Source organism: Athene cunicularia (genome assembly GCF_003259725.1).
Source record: "Athene cunicularia isolate RWA chromosome 10 unlocalized genomic scaffold, athCun1 chr10_part1, whole genome shotgun sequence".
In the NCBI taxonomy this organism is placed as follows: domain Eukaryota; kingdom Metazoa; phylum Chordata; class Aves; order Strigiformes; family Strigidae; genus Athene; species Athene cunicularia.
In genome coordinates, this window is record NW_020799112.1 from 6,132,227 (window position 1) to 6,147,811 (window position 15,585).

Here is a 15,585-nt window from a genome sequence, read left to right on the forward strand (position 1 = left end):
AATGATGTTACCTCTGTAACAGGTTCCTGTTAAGCTCGTTTTATAACATTAAAGGTCACAATGTAGTATGATGTGTATAAGCACAAGTAACAACATTGGGTTTGGATTAATTTTTAAAACTAGTGTAATTCCAATCAAATAGACTATTTTTTTCTCTCTGAATATTTTGAACAGCCTAAACACCTGTGAATTAGCAAAATCTGGTTCTGAACAGGTAAATGGTATTTGATGTAACCACCCACCTCTGCGTACCACAGAGCCTCATGGATCTGTCTTGAGTGTTTTCTCCTGTACTGTACTTTTCTCGAACTGCACCTCAATAACTAGACTCTGATGTTACAAAACTAAAACATTTTCTGAATTCTGTTTCTAATAATACTATTGCTAGAACTTGTCATCTTGTAAAAGCCTTGCCTGAAAGTGTATAAAAAGAACTTTTTAAATATTTTAGGGAACAAAGGCTTTTTAGGTTCATTTGAAGAAGGAATGTATGGCGTCAAGACAGAGAAGCTGACCAAGTCACACAGACTTGAGATATTAAACTTAATACTCTCTTCCTTCAAAATTTGCTATCTAACCAAGCTCTTTATGCTAAATGCCTGAAATACATACCTTGTCATTCAGGAAGTAACTTTGTAAGCTACATGAAGTTTTGTCTAATGAGTTCCCAACTCTTTCTTGCTCTGTGGTGCTATGAGCTCTCAAACAGCAACTTTTAAAATGAAATGAGGTGGTTCTGCCTTGGTAAATCAGTGAGTATATCGGGGTGGAGAGCAGTTCAGGATCTCCCACACCCCAGACTGTCAAGGCATTCTAGATCAGAGGCACCCGAAAGAGGTAACTGTCTGCATACCTGGACAGATTATGGACAGCTTTCTCATGAAGTAAAAGCTTGGGTTTGCAATTTGCTTGCAATTATTTGCAGTGACAGAACTTCAAGTAGCCTCCCATTATTTCAGGCATAATGGAGGAAACGAAGAAGCCAGACAGGAACTAACAAGTCAACAAACAAAGGAACTTCAGAGACAGCTCTTGCCTCACACAAGAAAAAAAGATGAGCTACCACACCCTCTATTCATCGTGCTGTAGCCTCTGCAGCTCTTAGGGGGCTGGTCCAGTCTCGAAGCTATTACCAGACAGGCTGACAGAGTCTTCATCTGACAGAAATCTGCAGTTGACTTTTTAAAATCTGGAAATCGGCAAGGTTTTTAGTTCTTTCTCTATAAAAGGCCATTTATTTTTTGTTGAAGGCACCCTGAAAGTTCTTGTCTCATTTTTAGCTTTTGTCTCTGCAAAAATTTCATTTCATTTCTACAGAGGAAACTAAAGCAAAACATATGACATTTGCTTGCTACTTGAAAAATGAATTAAGACACAATTCCCTAATTCAGACTCAGAAGAAGCAGCTTTCATCAGCAAGGCAAAATTTTCAGTGTCATCGAATCGTGAGTGTTTTTTAAATTTTTCCTTCCTTTAAAATGAAAACGCTGCTTTTGAGCTCACTTTTAAAAATTCACCACTAAGTGTTGGTTTATTATTGTAATCATGATGATACTTTGCCTTATTGATGGTTGCAGGGACAGAGAAGGCCTGGGGTCTGCAAGTAAACTAGGCAACTCTGGCATGCAGCTGTTTTTGAACTCATTCCCTTCAGTGTTCCCAAACTCAACCAGACTACACTGCTGCCACAGACTTTCTAACCACATTGCACCGATCTATGATTTTGTTCTATATTGCCTACACATCGTTGTTCTTAAAATGTCTGTTAGCTTCATCCAATTTATGGTTTGCAAACACAGTGTAATAGGCCCACACAATTTTACTTTGTCTTCAAGGTTGTTCTCCTGTTTCACAGATACACCATACCTGTGAAGAGTTTGTTCTTTTTCTGTCAAATGTTCTTACAATTGAAGGAATGCTTCCTCCTGAGACATGTCTTGTTAAGAGTAAGGTGCCTCAGGAATGACTGGAACTTGATTTACAACAGGAAAAAAAATATTTTGAGAAGATTGTTAAGGAGGGAAAGTTTTTGGGAAGTAATTTCTACATACAGAGAACAATATTAAAGTATTATTTGGAGTAAATACTATTTATTTATGTCACAATTTATGCTGGTTTTCTATACTACTTTGAGTCCGTTTACTGTTTACTAAAATAGGAAGAAGCAGCTGCATTTTTTGGTGGATCTTCACATAAACATTGTAACTTCAAGACCAGCATCTTTGCATATAAAGATTTTTACATGCATTCAAGGTTTGAATTTTATCCAAGTCATGGAAAACTCACATCACCTACTTGCTTCATGAGTAGATGTATATGGTGTTTAAAAGTGATTTAATTAATTCAGTGCTTCTTTTCAAAAACAGTAGCTGAAAATAGAAGGCAAATGTTACTACATCTGCCACACAAATATTTTACATAAATATTTATTATTTTTTCTCCCTTTTCAGGGTCAAAAGGCTTGGATAGAGAAGACCTTTTCAAAAAGAGAGTGCATCTATGTAATTGCCAACAACAAAGACATTAGCAGGTAACATTTGAAATTTTTGTTTTAGCTGACAGAAGACATTAATACTGAAGGAACTAGACTAGTTTTGGATTTAGACCTGTGAATCCGAGACTCAGTTTACTCACTGCCCTTAAAGGGAGATGACAGGGAAACAAAACTGCAAGACATGCTTTCACTCAGATCTGTACAGAGTCAACAGAGCCATGGGCCATGTGAAGATAAGGCTGGGCAGCAGGAGAGGCAGTGAGCTGTTAGTTCCTAGCTTTGCAAAGTAGAGCATAAATTCATACAGAATTCTGAAAGCAAGGGTGCAATAACCTGCACTGTGAACCAAGTGCCACTGTAGTACCATTGGCACTACCAATAACAATACTGTACAGGAGGCCTGGAATTAGTCTGAGTATTAATATTACTGCTACTGCATGGGCTAGCTAAATTGTGGTCCAGCTTGTTTGGATCATATAATAGTTTATGTCACATGCTAGCTGTCACCTCTGATTAAGAAACAGATGGTCACTGCTCCTGTTCTGTGTTCTTCCTCCTTCACTGTCCTTTAGCCTAGAACAGCTTTCCAGTGGATAACAGAATTGAAATTTTTAATCTTTGCTTGTTAAGAAACACCCATGAGGTGATAATTCTGGCATATGTACATATGAAAATACAACAGATAAGACCTAGAAGAGGTGTTTCTATGATTCATGTAGAGCAAGACGTGGTCAGTTGAAAATCTAATTTCTGATTTATTCTTACTTTTTTTTTTTTTTTGTAATCAACATCCAATATTAAAGATATTAAAGATGCTGTAATCAGAGTTGCTTCAAATTTTAACTTACAGGTGCTGCTGTGGCCAGCTCATTAACCAACATATTCCACCTCCTCCAAGTATAACAGCTAATAAAGATGGAGAAGAAACAAAGCAAGTGGAAGCTCAGCCAGAGAAGTGGTCCATCAGCAAACACACCCAAACATATCCAACTGATGCCTATGGAAACCTCGAATTCCAGGGAGGAGGACATTCAAATAAGGCCATGGTAAGGAGCACAGGCTGCTCTAAGGTATTCATCTGGTGTGTTAGCTTCATACGTATGTGTCAGGATTCCATCTCACTCAGTGCATAATCCATTGAAATCAAAGGAGGTCTCTTTGTTGTCTCAGAAAGGTGTGGATAAAATGCTCAAAAAGAGAGAGAAAAGGTAAGAGAAAAGTAATCCCTGCTTAGGAAGCACTTTATAATATCTTGATGTAACACTTTCATGAAAGTTACTGTTAGTAAATACCAGCTAAGGCGGCAGCTGCATGTATTAATGCCCAAGATTCCATCTGTTTTTATTAGATTTGTGGGTCAAATTACCCATCATGGATACAGATTTTTTTGCTAAGGTTTGAAGTCTAATGAAGATAGAAATTAATCTTGCTTCCTGAAAGCTGGAGGCCTGACAGAGCTGGAAAATGGGTTGTTGAGTTTTCTCACCAGTAGAAGTAACAGCAAGGTCTGCAAAAAATCTCTTTTTGTTTTGCCTCCCCTTTGAACAAATCCAAACCTAGATTTGTTTCTTTGTCCATTTGTTTTCTTATCTCTCTGCTGAGACTGCCACTTGAGACAACCACACTGCAAAAACTTTTCCAAAATGTATGGGAGAGGTTGGTGGGTTTTATTAGTGGTGGTTTGTTTTTACAGCAGAAAGAAACACAAGTTTATTTCATAGTTTTCTTTGATAGACTAGTAGCTTGAAAAGAAATCACAGTGGTGGAACTAAACTGAGAAGAATGCAAATCACTGCCTCAGAGGCAGAAGTATGTACATCAAGAGTGAATGGGATGAAATGTAACATAATCCTTCTATTTCTTGTGAAGGTCTTTGCTTCTCTTTGGCAGTCAAACCAGAGGTTTTAGGAACAACAAAAAACACCTTCTAGTCCTTTTAAATAGGTGGCTTCCAACAATGCAGGTTTGTAATAAGATCTTAGGATCACTTGATTGTAGTCAGTCTTGCAGATGAAGAAAGTGGTGCTTTTAAAATTCATTAAGTGGATGGTACATTCTCAATAGCAAAGTGAAAGGTTTCAACTTGTTTTTTCTACTCATAAGCATCAGAGAAATTTAATAATATGTTGCTTAAAAATTGTAAAAGTCTTTAAGATGGAAGGATTAATATAAGCATTCTTTGCTCAGTCAGTAGACAATTTACAGGGCAGATGGAGTAATATTACACATTGCTCTTTGCAGTATATCCGCGTGTCATATGACACTAAACCAGATTCTCTGCTGCATCTAATGGTGAAAGACTGGCAGCTGGAACTGCCCAAACTCTTAATCTCTGTCCATGGAGGCCTCCAGAACTTTGAAATGCAACCTAAATTAAAGCAAGTATTTGGAAAAGGTCTGATAAAGGCTGCCATGACCACAGGAGCTTGGATTTTCACTGGAGGTGTTAGTACAGGTAAGCAATTACCAGCACTTTTAGTTTACTTAAGAATTCAGTGATGTTCATTCACTAATCTTTCCCACAGGCAGAACATTTAAATCTACATGAGTGAGTCATTAGCCACTAGACCAAAAAAGGAGCATTGTAATCATTTGTGTTAATCTCCTACCCAGCCCAGACCCCACGATTTTCCCGGGTCAATGTCGATTTGCATTACTCAGTGTTTCCTCTGAAAAACCTTGGTTTCAGGTAGCAAGGAATCTATCACTAGTTACATTTTTTTCAGTGGTTGGTTACCCTTGTAGTTAAGAAATCTCCTACTGCAAATTTGCCTAGCTTTAGCTTCTTTTTTTTCTTCTTTTTGTACAAAGATTTTTCTGTTACTAAAAGTATGTTTCCTGAGCATGTTTTCAAACACAGCACTTCTGTCAAACTGCACAGGCAGAGTTCCATAAAACTCTCACACTAAGCATGTTTTCCAGTCCTTCAGTCATTATCGCACCTCTGCTTTGAACTCTCTAGTTTTTTAACAGCCCTCTTGAATGTTGAACGCTGCAATTTTTGAGACAGTGCTTGATGAAGCTTTTAATCCCTGAAGTAAAACAGCTTTTCGCTTCCATTTGACACTTCCCTGTTGATGCAGCCCCAGACTGTTAGCCTTTAGGCTGTGTGATCTTTCTGAGAGTTAGTGATCAGTTTATAATCCACCTTAAATGCCATGTCCCTGAGTCACTGTCTCCATGGGATCAGCCACCACCACGCATGCACACCTCTGTCTTGTAATTATATAAGGTATTTGTTCTTAAATGAATAAATGTAAATTAGTAATTTGGAACCACAGACCTGAAATCAGTTGTAAATGTCTCTACTGGAAGACATTGCAATCTCCTGTTTGCAGTTTCTTCTGGCCCCCTGGCCAGCTGAAACAGTTTTATGTTTCTGTGTTTTCTTTTTGACTGTATCTAAAACATCAGTTGCACAGCAACTGCACTTAAGTCCACCAGGAGGTTTTTGGCACCGTTCCTGGATTCTGTCACAAAAATGGTGTCTGATAGATGCCTGAAATTTGAAAGACATGTTGAAAAATAGCTGTTTTGAGGATTCCCTATATATTGCTACATTTTGAGATCGGTTGGTTTCTAAATCATTTCATCTATGTTAATACCAATTCTGAGTGATCCTCAAAAAACAATCAAATGCAAACTTTCATTATAATATTTCTATAACAAAATCTTTATTTGGTTGAAATAAGCCTTTATATCAAGTTATTTCTCAGAAAACTATGTAAGATAAGAATTCCTTTGACTTTCATTTTACAACAAAGGTCTAAAGTCTTTGAGGGAAGGTGATGATTACTATTTAGAATAATTTTTAAGTGAAAAAATGTGTGTTTAGCATTGTGTACAATGAATAATATAATTCCAGGCAATTGTTCACTGTGGCAAGTTAAGTAACTGGCTAAAGTCTTTCAAAGATTTCACTGAATTTGGAATAAGCATGTGAAAAGGCAATAGGATTTACATGCAACTGTTACCAAAAAAAAAAAAAAGCATGGGTTTGTCTGCATTGCATGTTCTATTATAGAGTTAACAGTTTAATAGTGAAAGCAATCCAGAAAAGCAGGTAGCTCCATGAGAGACAAGAAGAAAATTCTGTTATTTAATGATCTCTCAAAAGTACCAAGAATGTATTAAATTAATTGTACCTACAGGTGTCATTCGTCATGTGGGAGATGCCTTGAAAGATCATTCTTCCAAATCCAGAGGACGAATATGTGCCATAGGAATCGCACCGTGGGGCATTGTAGAAAACAAGGAAGATCTGATAGGAAAAGATGTAAGTCTTTAAGGAAACTACTGTGTATTAGCTGCTCATAGTTTCGGACTATGAATATTTTCACTGTTTCTAAAGCATGCCTAAGAGCTGAAATGGAATGATTTATTGAAGAAAAGCTGACGTTTAAATATATTTGTCAGATTGTCATATATGACCTCAGAGTAAATAATGAGCTAGTGAGGTTTCCATGCTTTCAATAGCAGACAGCTCTCTGTGGTGACAATTTTAGGTCCTAATCAGTATGGCAAGCTGAGACTTCTGTAAATCACGTAAGGGCCTTTATGTGTACAAGACTGGCATTTATTGTAGATGAGTACTCTGCAATGGTGTATTAATTACTAGGAACTCCAAATGAGAATATATTTTTCTAATGCAGTAAGAGGATTATGTAACAGTGTGCTATCAAGGAGAGTGCATTAATGAGCTTAGGGGAACAGGCAGGAGAGTGCACAGATGTGACTGTCATCCTCCAAAGAAAACCCTGCTGTGAAGAGTTCAAGTTTTGAATGTAAAAAACAAGCTCCATTTCTAATTCTCCTCTGTTGTTGATTATAAAGGTCTGGTTGATTTGTTTCCTCAAAAGGCATGTGCTTCAGTTGGGCAGTGTGGGGGATCTTTACGTTTAGTTCTTTGTTCTAATGTAGGTGCATCTATCCTTTTGACACACAGGTAACACGGGTTTATCAAACAATGTCAAACCCTCTAAGTAAGCTCTCTGTGCTCAACAGTTCCCATACCCACTTCATTCTGGCAGACAATGGTACACTAGGTAAATATGGAGCTGAAGCAAAGTTACGACGTCAGTTGGAAAAACACATTTCCCTCCAGAAAATCAACACACGTAAGTAAAGTGGGGCAGACTGTAAACATAACGTCTTAAAGGAAGGGAGGGAAGAAGGGCTTGAAATACTTCGAGGTATTGAAATTAAATGCTTCTTCCAGCTCTTTCTAGCAGGAATTTGACTAGGACTGTGTGACTAAACTAGAGCATACGTTGTCTGATAAAATGATGAAAGAGCCCACATCTAACAGCATGGAAGACGCAGGAAAGTAAGGATTGCATAAAGCGAGGGAAAAAAGTTGACAAATAATAGTGAGGAGAAGCTTCAAAGCATCAAGAATTTAAGGAAAGGGAAATGTAAAGAATTTGTGCACCTCTAGATAGAATTTGTAAGCATCAGTAAATACCCAGAATGGGGTGATTTTGTAAAGGTCCTGTTTACAGGAATCCTGTGCAGCTCAGTGGTTTGTGATTCCAAATGTTCATACTAACATTTTATTTTCTCTTTTATATGAATTTGTTTCATCTGAAATAATTACACTCAAAATTCTTTGATCTTCCAGATAAACTCAGCTGGGATTTTGATTTTTAATGAAGCCATTATTGAGATAATTTCACATCAGTGCTTTCATATTTAGAGTTTTGTGCAGTTTTAAAATTTTCTGCCAGTTGTTACAGCTTCTCTAAAACAACTTTCTAGAATTCTTTTTGTCACTACTTTGAAAAAAACTTTTAAAGACATTTTTTCATTAACATTTTTGTGGAAAAATTTTTTTCAAAGACTAAATAAATAAAAAATGTTAGTAGCTTTGATTTTCCAGTAACTTTTAAAAAACCCCATACCATAACAACCTAATTAAAGATGGTCCAAAAAAGTTAATAGTTTTTGACTCCACACTTCACTTAAGAGCTACTGGAGAATAGACATCAGTTCTACCAGTTACCTTTCTGACTTCTTCCAGATGCCATTGTAACCTGTGTAGGCTTGTATAAATAAGAAAAAACAAACATTGAGAATGACAATTGCATTGAACTCCACAGAAGTTTCTAGTAACATTTAAGTGCTCTTATGGGTAAAGCTGAAAGGCACAGTTAGAGATCAGCCACAGGATATCTAAACGTTATGGGAAGTCTTTAAGTACTGCTTTTTGCCTATGGTAAGAAACTGAGCTCAACAAAATGATGTCCCTTGCCTTCGAGTGTGGAGGCAGTGTTGTGCCATGTTGCCCACAGACATTAGAAATAGCTTAAGTTAGCTATGCTTTTTTCATCTTTGTCTTCTGTAGAAGTGCTGGGAGAGTTGTAACATTGTAAAAGGGAGCAGTGGCTTGGAAGATAAGGAAGTCAGGGCTCAGAAACAAGAGGTTCTGTATCATTTCTTTTAATAACACTGGGGCTGGGGGTATTGGTTCTCATTTAAGTAGTGTCTGGTGATTTTTGTCATGAGAAGGACAATGTTGGGAATACATATAGGAATTAAGAGTTCTGTGAAGGGCTGCACTACACCTACTAGTAACAACATACAGGGAGTTGTTTTGTTTCTTTTTAATCACTTCAAGCACAGGTACCTCTTCTGGAAATCTCAGCAGGAATCACTAAGGATTTCATGGACACACAGGCCAGCCCACGCTCTGTGACTCCTCCTTATCAGAGCTGGGATATACTGACAGGAGGATGTCAGGAAACTTCTGCTGTTATTGTGCATGGTGTTCCTGTTCTTCAGAGAGGAATGAAGGTTGAAAAAACAAACTCTTTCACGTGTTCTCAGCTGTACAAAAAAGTGAATCTTCTTTATAGAGCACTGGTCATTTACAGATTAAGAACTGAATTCAAATGCTTATGATAGTGGGATTAGTCAGCCTTCAGGTAATGTTTTGTCCTTCATTTCCCCAAGTATCTTGTGACCAAGGCTACTACTGAGACCATGTGACCTGTGGGCTTCCCTTTGTCATCCTATGCCTGGAGATCACAGTGAGGCAGGGACAGCAAAGGGATGCTCAGCTGTCGTCTCTTACATCGGCCAGCCATTTCAGCCTCATGATAAAGACACTAATTTCATATTTTTTATCTTAGGAGAAAGCATAGGTATATGTCACCTTACTGAAGACTTCCCGTAGGTAACCAATGAAGAGTTAAAACATCAAAACCACAGTAGCTGGGAGCCATCCAAGTACCAGGGAAGCTAATGAAGTAATAGAGGAGAATCTTGTTAGCTGTTTTATCTGTACATGGTGTCTGTCAAAAGACATTACAAGCAGTTCACCGAGTGAATACATGATCAGTATGGAGCTGATACAAAAGCAAGGGCAGAGAGAAATCTTACTCTTTTCCTTTTGAGGTTATGAAATGGCATATGGACATTTTTCCTGGTGTTGGCCATGAAATAGCCATCATTTTTCCTAACTGCTCTGGTTTGAAGTGATGCTGTAACACAGAAATCACATCCATTCATGATATCTCAACCTAAATTTCAACAACACTTCTTTTTTTGTTTCTGTTCTGGTTTTTACAGGACTGGGACAAGGTGTTCCTGTAGTTGGACTCATAGTGGAAGGGGGTCCCAATGTGATCTCCATTGTCTTAGAGTGTCTACGAGAAGACCCCCCTCTCCCTGTCGTGATATGTGATGGCAGTGGACGAGCATCAGATATTCTGTCATTTGCACACAAGTATTCAGAAGAAGGAGGGTAAGATGTTGAGATCTTTGCTAAAGCTGTGTCTTACTCAGGAGGACAGTGTAGGACTATATGCCTTGCTTTCATTAAAGCTTCATTAAAAAAAACCCTCATGGACAAAATGCTGCTAAGAGAGGCATTCTGCTGTCAGTCAGCTTTTGTTGCCGGCTTGATCTTAACCGTGGCATTAATGAGTAGAAATGATTAGTACCACTTGGAATGTATTTGATGGTCCATTGAAATAAGCTTGCTCTCAGTGCAGCACAGTCACACAAGCTCTGTCAAAGTTTGCTGCACTATGCTTGCTGCTGGGTTGGGCATGTTAGGACAAGGTAAAACTGGTTCCCAAGAATTATTCTTTTTCTCAGGCCAGGGTAGAGGTTAATTAGTGCATGTATTTGCAAAATTTGTACTGCACAGTTCTAGTGTGCTCTGTGAATGAGCTTCATTCTCCAAGAGTGCCAGACCAGCTGAAAAAATGGTGGGCTGCCTTCCATTTTCTTGCTATTTTTGGTATCTGTGATGGTTCTTCAGGGCAGTGCTGCCTGATTTAATGACCAGAGTGGAATATGTTTTCTGGAACATTCTGCTCCACAGCCCTCCTGTCCGTTGCCCAAATGAATCTGTAAATGTCACTCCTCGTCCAAAGTTTCTGTAATCTATTATTTTCATGGTTGGTTGTCTACCCCTTTAGTTGCTAGAAAGTATGGTTAGTTTAAAGATACAAAGCCTATACTAGCAACACAAAGCTCATCTGCTCTGCAGAGTAAAGATCTGTCTTGACAAATACTCATAGTGGAAGCAGACTTTGTGTTTTTAAATTAAAATATTGCTTCTCCCAGTTAAGTAACATACATTCCCCATTGTTATTGTTAATATCAGGATTTTATCATTAGTAGCCAGATTCAGGCAAACGCCTAGTATATTGTCTTGATTAGAGTGTGGCACACCTGTCCTGCACTGAAGAAATAGCCTATTTCCTTAACTGAAGTTGGAGTTTATCTTGGATTAAATATTAAGCAGACAATTAGTATTGTCAAGCAGGGCAGATGTTATATGCTGAATTGGAAGAGCAGCTCTGATGCAGGATTTTTTTGATGTTTGCACATAGTACATACTTAATCCTACCAACAGTGTTTATGATTCGGCAACTTTCTTTTTGTTTCTGTTGACCAAGCCTCCTTAGCTTAGATCAAACCTTTTTTTTTTCTTTCTTTCTGTTCATCCTTCCTATCAGCTCATAGGTAATTGAAAGAGCTTATCAGGATCAGTCTGTCTGAGATCTGCTCATTGCATGACTTTCTCTCCCAGTGCATATGATGCAGTGTCCAATTTTCCTCTCCAATAATTATGATGAGATAAATGTGTTCATCTGGTAAGGCAGGTCTGTAATGAGAAGTTTTTTTTATCCCTGCTGTCTAAAAGAATCATTCTCTCACAATGAACTTCGAATTTTACTGCACTTCGCAGGCTCAGCTGTCTCACTGCTTTGAAAGCCTGTGGGTAATGTTTGCCGTCATCTGAAAATACATGTGTTTTATTAGAAATGAGTGAAGATTGAAGCGCTCTGTTTCAGATTGCTTTGAGAGATCAAACATTTCTGACCTTTCTAGAATGTTTTCAATCTAATTTCTTTAATCATCTTTTGGTTCGTTTGTTTTTCAGTTGGGTATTCTGAGGTTTCAGATATGCTACTGATTTAAATCCTCTGTTTAAGAGGATAACCAAGATAACAAAGGTAACATATCAGTAGTGTGAAATATTTTTGTGGTTTTAGCTATATACAAAGAGCATTGAAAAATTTAGAGGCAAAGGCAAGAGTCCTGTAAGATGTACTGTTGAAATGCTGAAGACTGAACTTCTTAACAAAAGTATATCTATAATATATAATAGGAGTAACAGCTACCTACATTATATTCCAGGGTGAAAGGATAGTTCAAGTTCCCTGCCAGATTTTAAATCAGGGCTGAGGTACTGAGATGCATAAGAGACAGTCTGGGTATGAATTTCCTGATTACTGGTAACTCTTTATGAACTTCTTAGCTGTACTGAATGCAGAGATGCTGTGTGTTTTCATTTACTTCCAAAGAGAAGTCTTTGCACTGGTGGGTGAAAAATTGTTTCTCAAACAGCAGGCCTTCTGAATATATGTTAATTCTGGAAATGTATTCTTTTATGTCTCATTTTTCATTTAGGATAATAAGTGAATCCCTGAGGGACCAGCTTCTAGTTACCATCCAGAAAACCTTTAACTACAACAGGAATCAAGCTCATCAGCTGTTCATTATTCTTATGGAGTGCATGAAAAAAAAAGAACTTGTAAGTGTCCTAAAAATAGTTCACAAAGATAATTTCTGTGACCAAATTTCATAGAGTACTTTCAAGTGCCATTCTGCCAGGGTTACAGTTAAACCTTTTTTTTTTTCCTCTCCATATAGCTATGTAAATGTACACAATCATTCATTCCTAAGCATAGTCCAAGAAAGTGATTTTGTCTTCTGAAAAGCCTTTGAAACCATTTTCAGATTCTTCTCCTGTGTAAGTTGATAGGAACCTTTTTTCACAGACTTCTGCCAGGCAGACTAAGACACTTGACACAAATGCATTAAAACCAGGATCAACTGCAGAAAGTAAAGATAATTGAAGAAAGGGTTCCTAGGAACAATAAGCATTCAGAATGCATCAGCACAGTTTTCATAGCCCAATATATTAATTTTTAACAACTTTTCATTAAAGTAAAAGGGGCTCTTCAGGTCTTTCAAATAAATTGAAACATGAAGTGTTCTTGAAGATCCCAGCCTTGCTTGATCCTGGCTTGTTGTAGGCCTGTTCTATGTACTGTACCACTCAGTCAGGTTCCTGCCTGTCTGCCATATCCCAGCTGCAGAGAAAATGTGCTCAGAAAGCAAATCTTTAATATTCATATCTTTCTGTGAACAGTGTCTTGAAATTGTGTTCACTGTGCCTGTGACTTTGCAGGCAAAATGAATCTTTGAGTGTTTTCCTGTGACCAGTTAGTTATAGTTGTGAATTTTTGTAAATACGACCTTTCCCTTGAGTCCTGGTATAATTCCATTTCATTCTTTTGTACAAATGCTAAGCTGCTGTTTTAATAGCAAGTGAACAGTCTGATGGATTTTTTTTTTTTAATTACAGCTGGAACTGGTATGGCTGATTTTTTTACCTTTTTTTCTGAAGTTGCATATGATACAGAGAAATGATTACTTGTTTTGGGATTTATTTACTTATAGAAAACTGCTTAGCAACTTATTTACTTACTTATAGCAAGTTATAATATTACTTGTAGTATTTCTTTTAATAATGATAAGAATCCTGCTTGCCCAGACTGTTCTGTGGAATTTTACCAAGGACTACTGTGTTCATCAAAACAAAGCAGTTTGCTGTGAAAATCCACCAAGGACTACAGTGTTCAGCAAAATATTATGCTTTTGTCCTTGAGGAACAGGTGGCTCTAACTAGTTGGAATCTTGCTAATGAGTAAAGATAGCCATATACCAATGGTAGAAATTCTATTGGTTCTCTTAGATAAGATAGAAAAATAAACCATCTGAAAAACACTCTTGTTATTCAAGAAATTGGCCAAGAGAATCTGCGAATGCTCCGGGGAAAAAACAGGGTGAGAAAGATTACGAGCCTTCCTCCCAAAGACCCCCGAAGATGACCACCAGGAGGCAATGGGCAGGCGCAAAGAGAACATCAACTGCTGACACCAGCCTCTAGAACTAACCCAGCCCTACTCATGCCTATGGACATTTGTGTTATGTAACCCAATGAATATGTATATCCACACTCTGTAAGTTTTTGGTAAAATGTGCTGTGGGTGTGTAAGCTTTGTGGAGAGAGCTCCTTGCACCCCGGCACCAGAGTAAACAACTCTGCTTTATAACTCTCTGAGTTGTAGAGTCCTTTTTCCACGAATCACATATTTCTGTGAGATATAACTACTACAGCCTTCACCTCAGACTATGTGTAGTGAATTAGATAACCAAACTGCTATTGAATTTAAGCATGAAGTGTGGGGCAGTTTCATTCTTCAGGATGCCTAATTGTATCACTAAGGAAGTGACACCTATAACAGGAGCAGCTGTAAAGAAATTGTTTGAATGACATGAAACTTTTCTCATGAGGCTGAGAGAAGAGGGAATTCTTTCTAAGTTCTTAGAAAAATGGTGTTTCATGCTCCTTTAAAACAAAGTGTGTTTTCCTCCCACACTACCTGTCTTTGGTCAGCTTGGAGACACTCTAATCTCTGGTCTTCCCAAGTTTAATAATGTCTCCAATAGATGATGTGAAACTTTTTTCTTGAAACTTTAAATAAACAGTAAACTGAATTTAGCAATCCTTTCAGTTCTTACTCTTTTCACTAGGGAGTGTTCTTTTGATTTCTAGTAGTAATTGCTCAGTTGTTCAATGCGAAATAATAAAACCTGTTCTCACACCCAGAGAAGTGTGATGGAAGGGAGGAAAAAGTCTTTTCCCTGGAGTATTTGCTTGTTACTTGCCATGGCAATATTGCATGTAGTAGCTGCCAGTGTCTGCATTTCCAGTCTCAGATTTGGATCAAAGAAAATGAATACGATTTAAATTTTAGTCATCTAAGCCTAAATCCTGACATATTTATTTCAGAATTGGTGCAGTGATTTAGTTTGAGCATGAAGTCAGGTGCATTGTTGTGAAAAAGGGGTTCAGCCCCTATATGTTACTTCTGTAAGTGCTATTGATTCTAAAGCAATGTCTTTTGTGCAAGTAAATCAGGTCAAATTTTAGACAATTTGATTCAGATTTACACACAGAGATCACAGAACATGAACAGTCCCACCGTTTTTTGCTAGAGGTGTCACTACCATGCATAGCCATCCTTCTGGTTCCATCTTTTTCTTCTGTGGTTTCATATTGACTTTATATTATCAGTGAGTGAAGGGCTAACACAAGAAAGATACCACTTGTCCCCACTGGGAGTAACAGGACACAGAGATGAACTCACCACAACACATAAAAAACTTCCTCAAATCCTGCATCGAGCTTTGTGCTAGTCCTGTTTTCATACAAGTTGCTCAAAGTACCAATCAAGGCATTATTTTTACATTACTCTTCAGCAATTAGAGTAAACAGTGAAGATGAGGAGGTCACTTTTATCAGATTAGAATTACCCCTGATATTCCAAAGCAAAGGGGAGCACTTGGTTTTGAAATTTTTAAAATGTTAAGTAAAATTATTTCTTAAAGTATAATTTCTAAAACTAAAAGCTCATGCAAAATACTCAGTGAAGTTAGAGGATTTTGACTGAGTCAAGGAACACATGAAAAACCATGATCAGTGACTCAGTGCCTTTCCAGAA

At 37.7% G+C, this 15,585-nt stretch overlaps 1 protein-coding gene across 10 annotated transcripts in view; it reads left to right on the top strand.

The window, feature by feature from the left end:
* TRPM1 (transient receptor potential cation channel subfamily M member 1) overlaps window positions 1-15,585 on the top strand; it is a 109,750-nt gene that overhangs the window by 57,676 nt on the left and 36,489 nt on the right. For all 10 annotated transcript variants that reach the window (XM_026855686.1, XM_026855678.1, XM_026855680.1 and 7 more), the window contains 7 exons: window positions 2,451-2,530; window positions 3,345-3,540; window positions 4,736-4,949; window positions 6,646-6,770; window positions 7,440-7,611; window positions 10,064-10,238; window positions 12,422-12,545. In XM_026855686.1, the coding sequence (XP_026711487.1) occupies window positions 2,451-2,530; window positions 3,345-3,540; window positions 4,736-4,949; window positions 6,646-6,770; window positions 7,440-7,611; window positions 10,064-10,238; window positions 12,422-12,545 (1,086 nt within the window). The remainder of the gene's footprint in view (window positions 1-2,450; window positions 2,531-3,344; window positions 3,541-4,735; window positions 4,950-6,645; window positions 6,771-7,439; window positions 7,612-10,063; window positions 10,239-12,421; window positions 12,546-15,585) is intronic.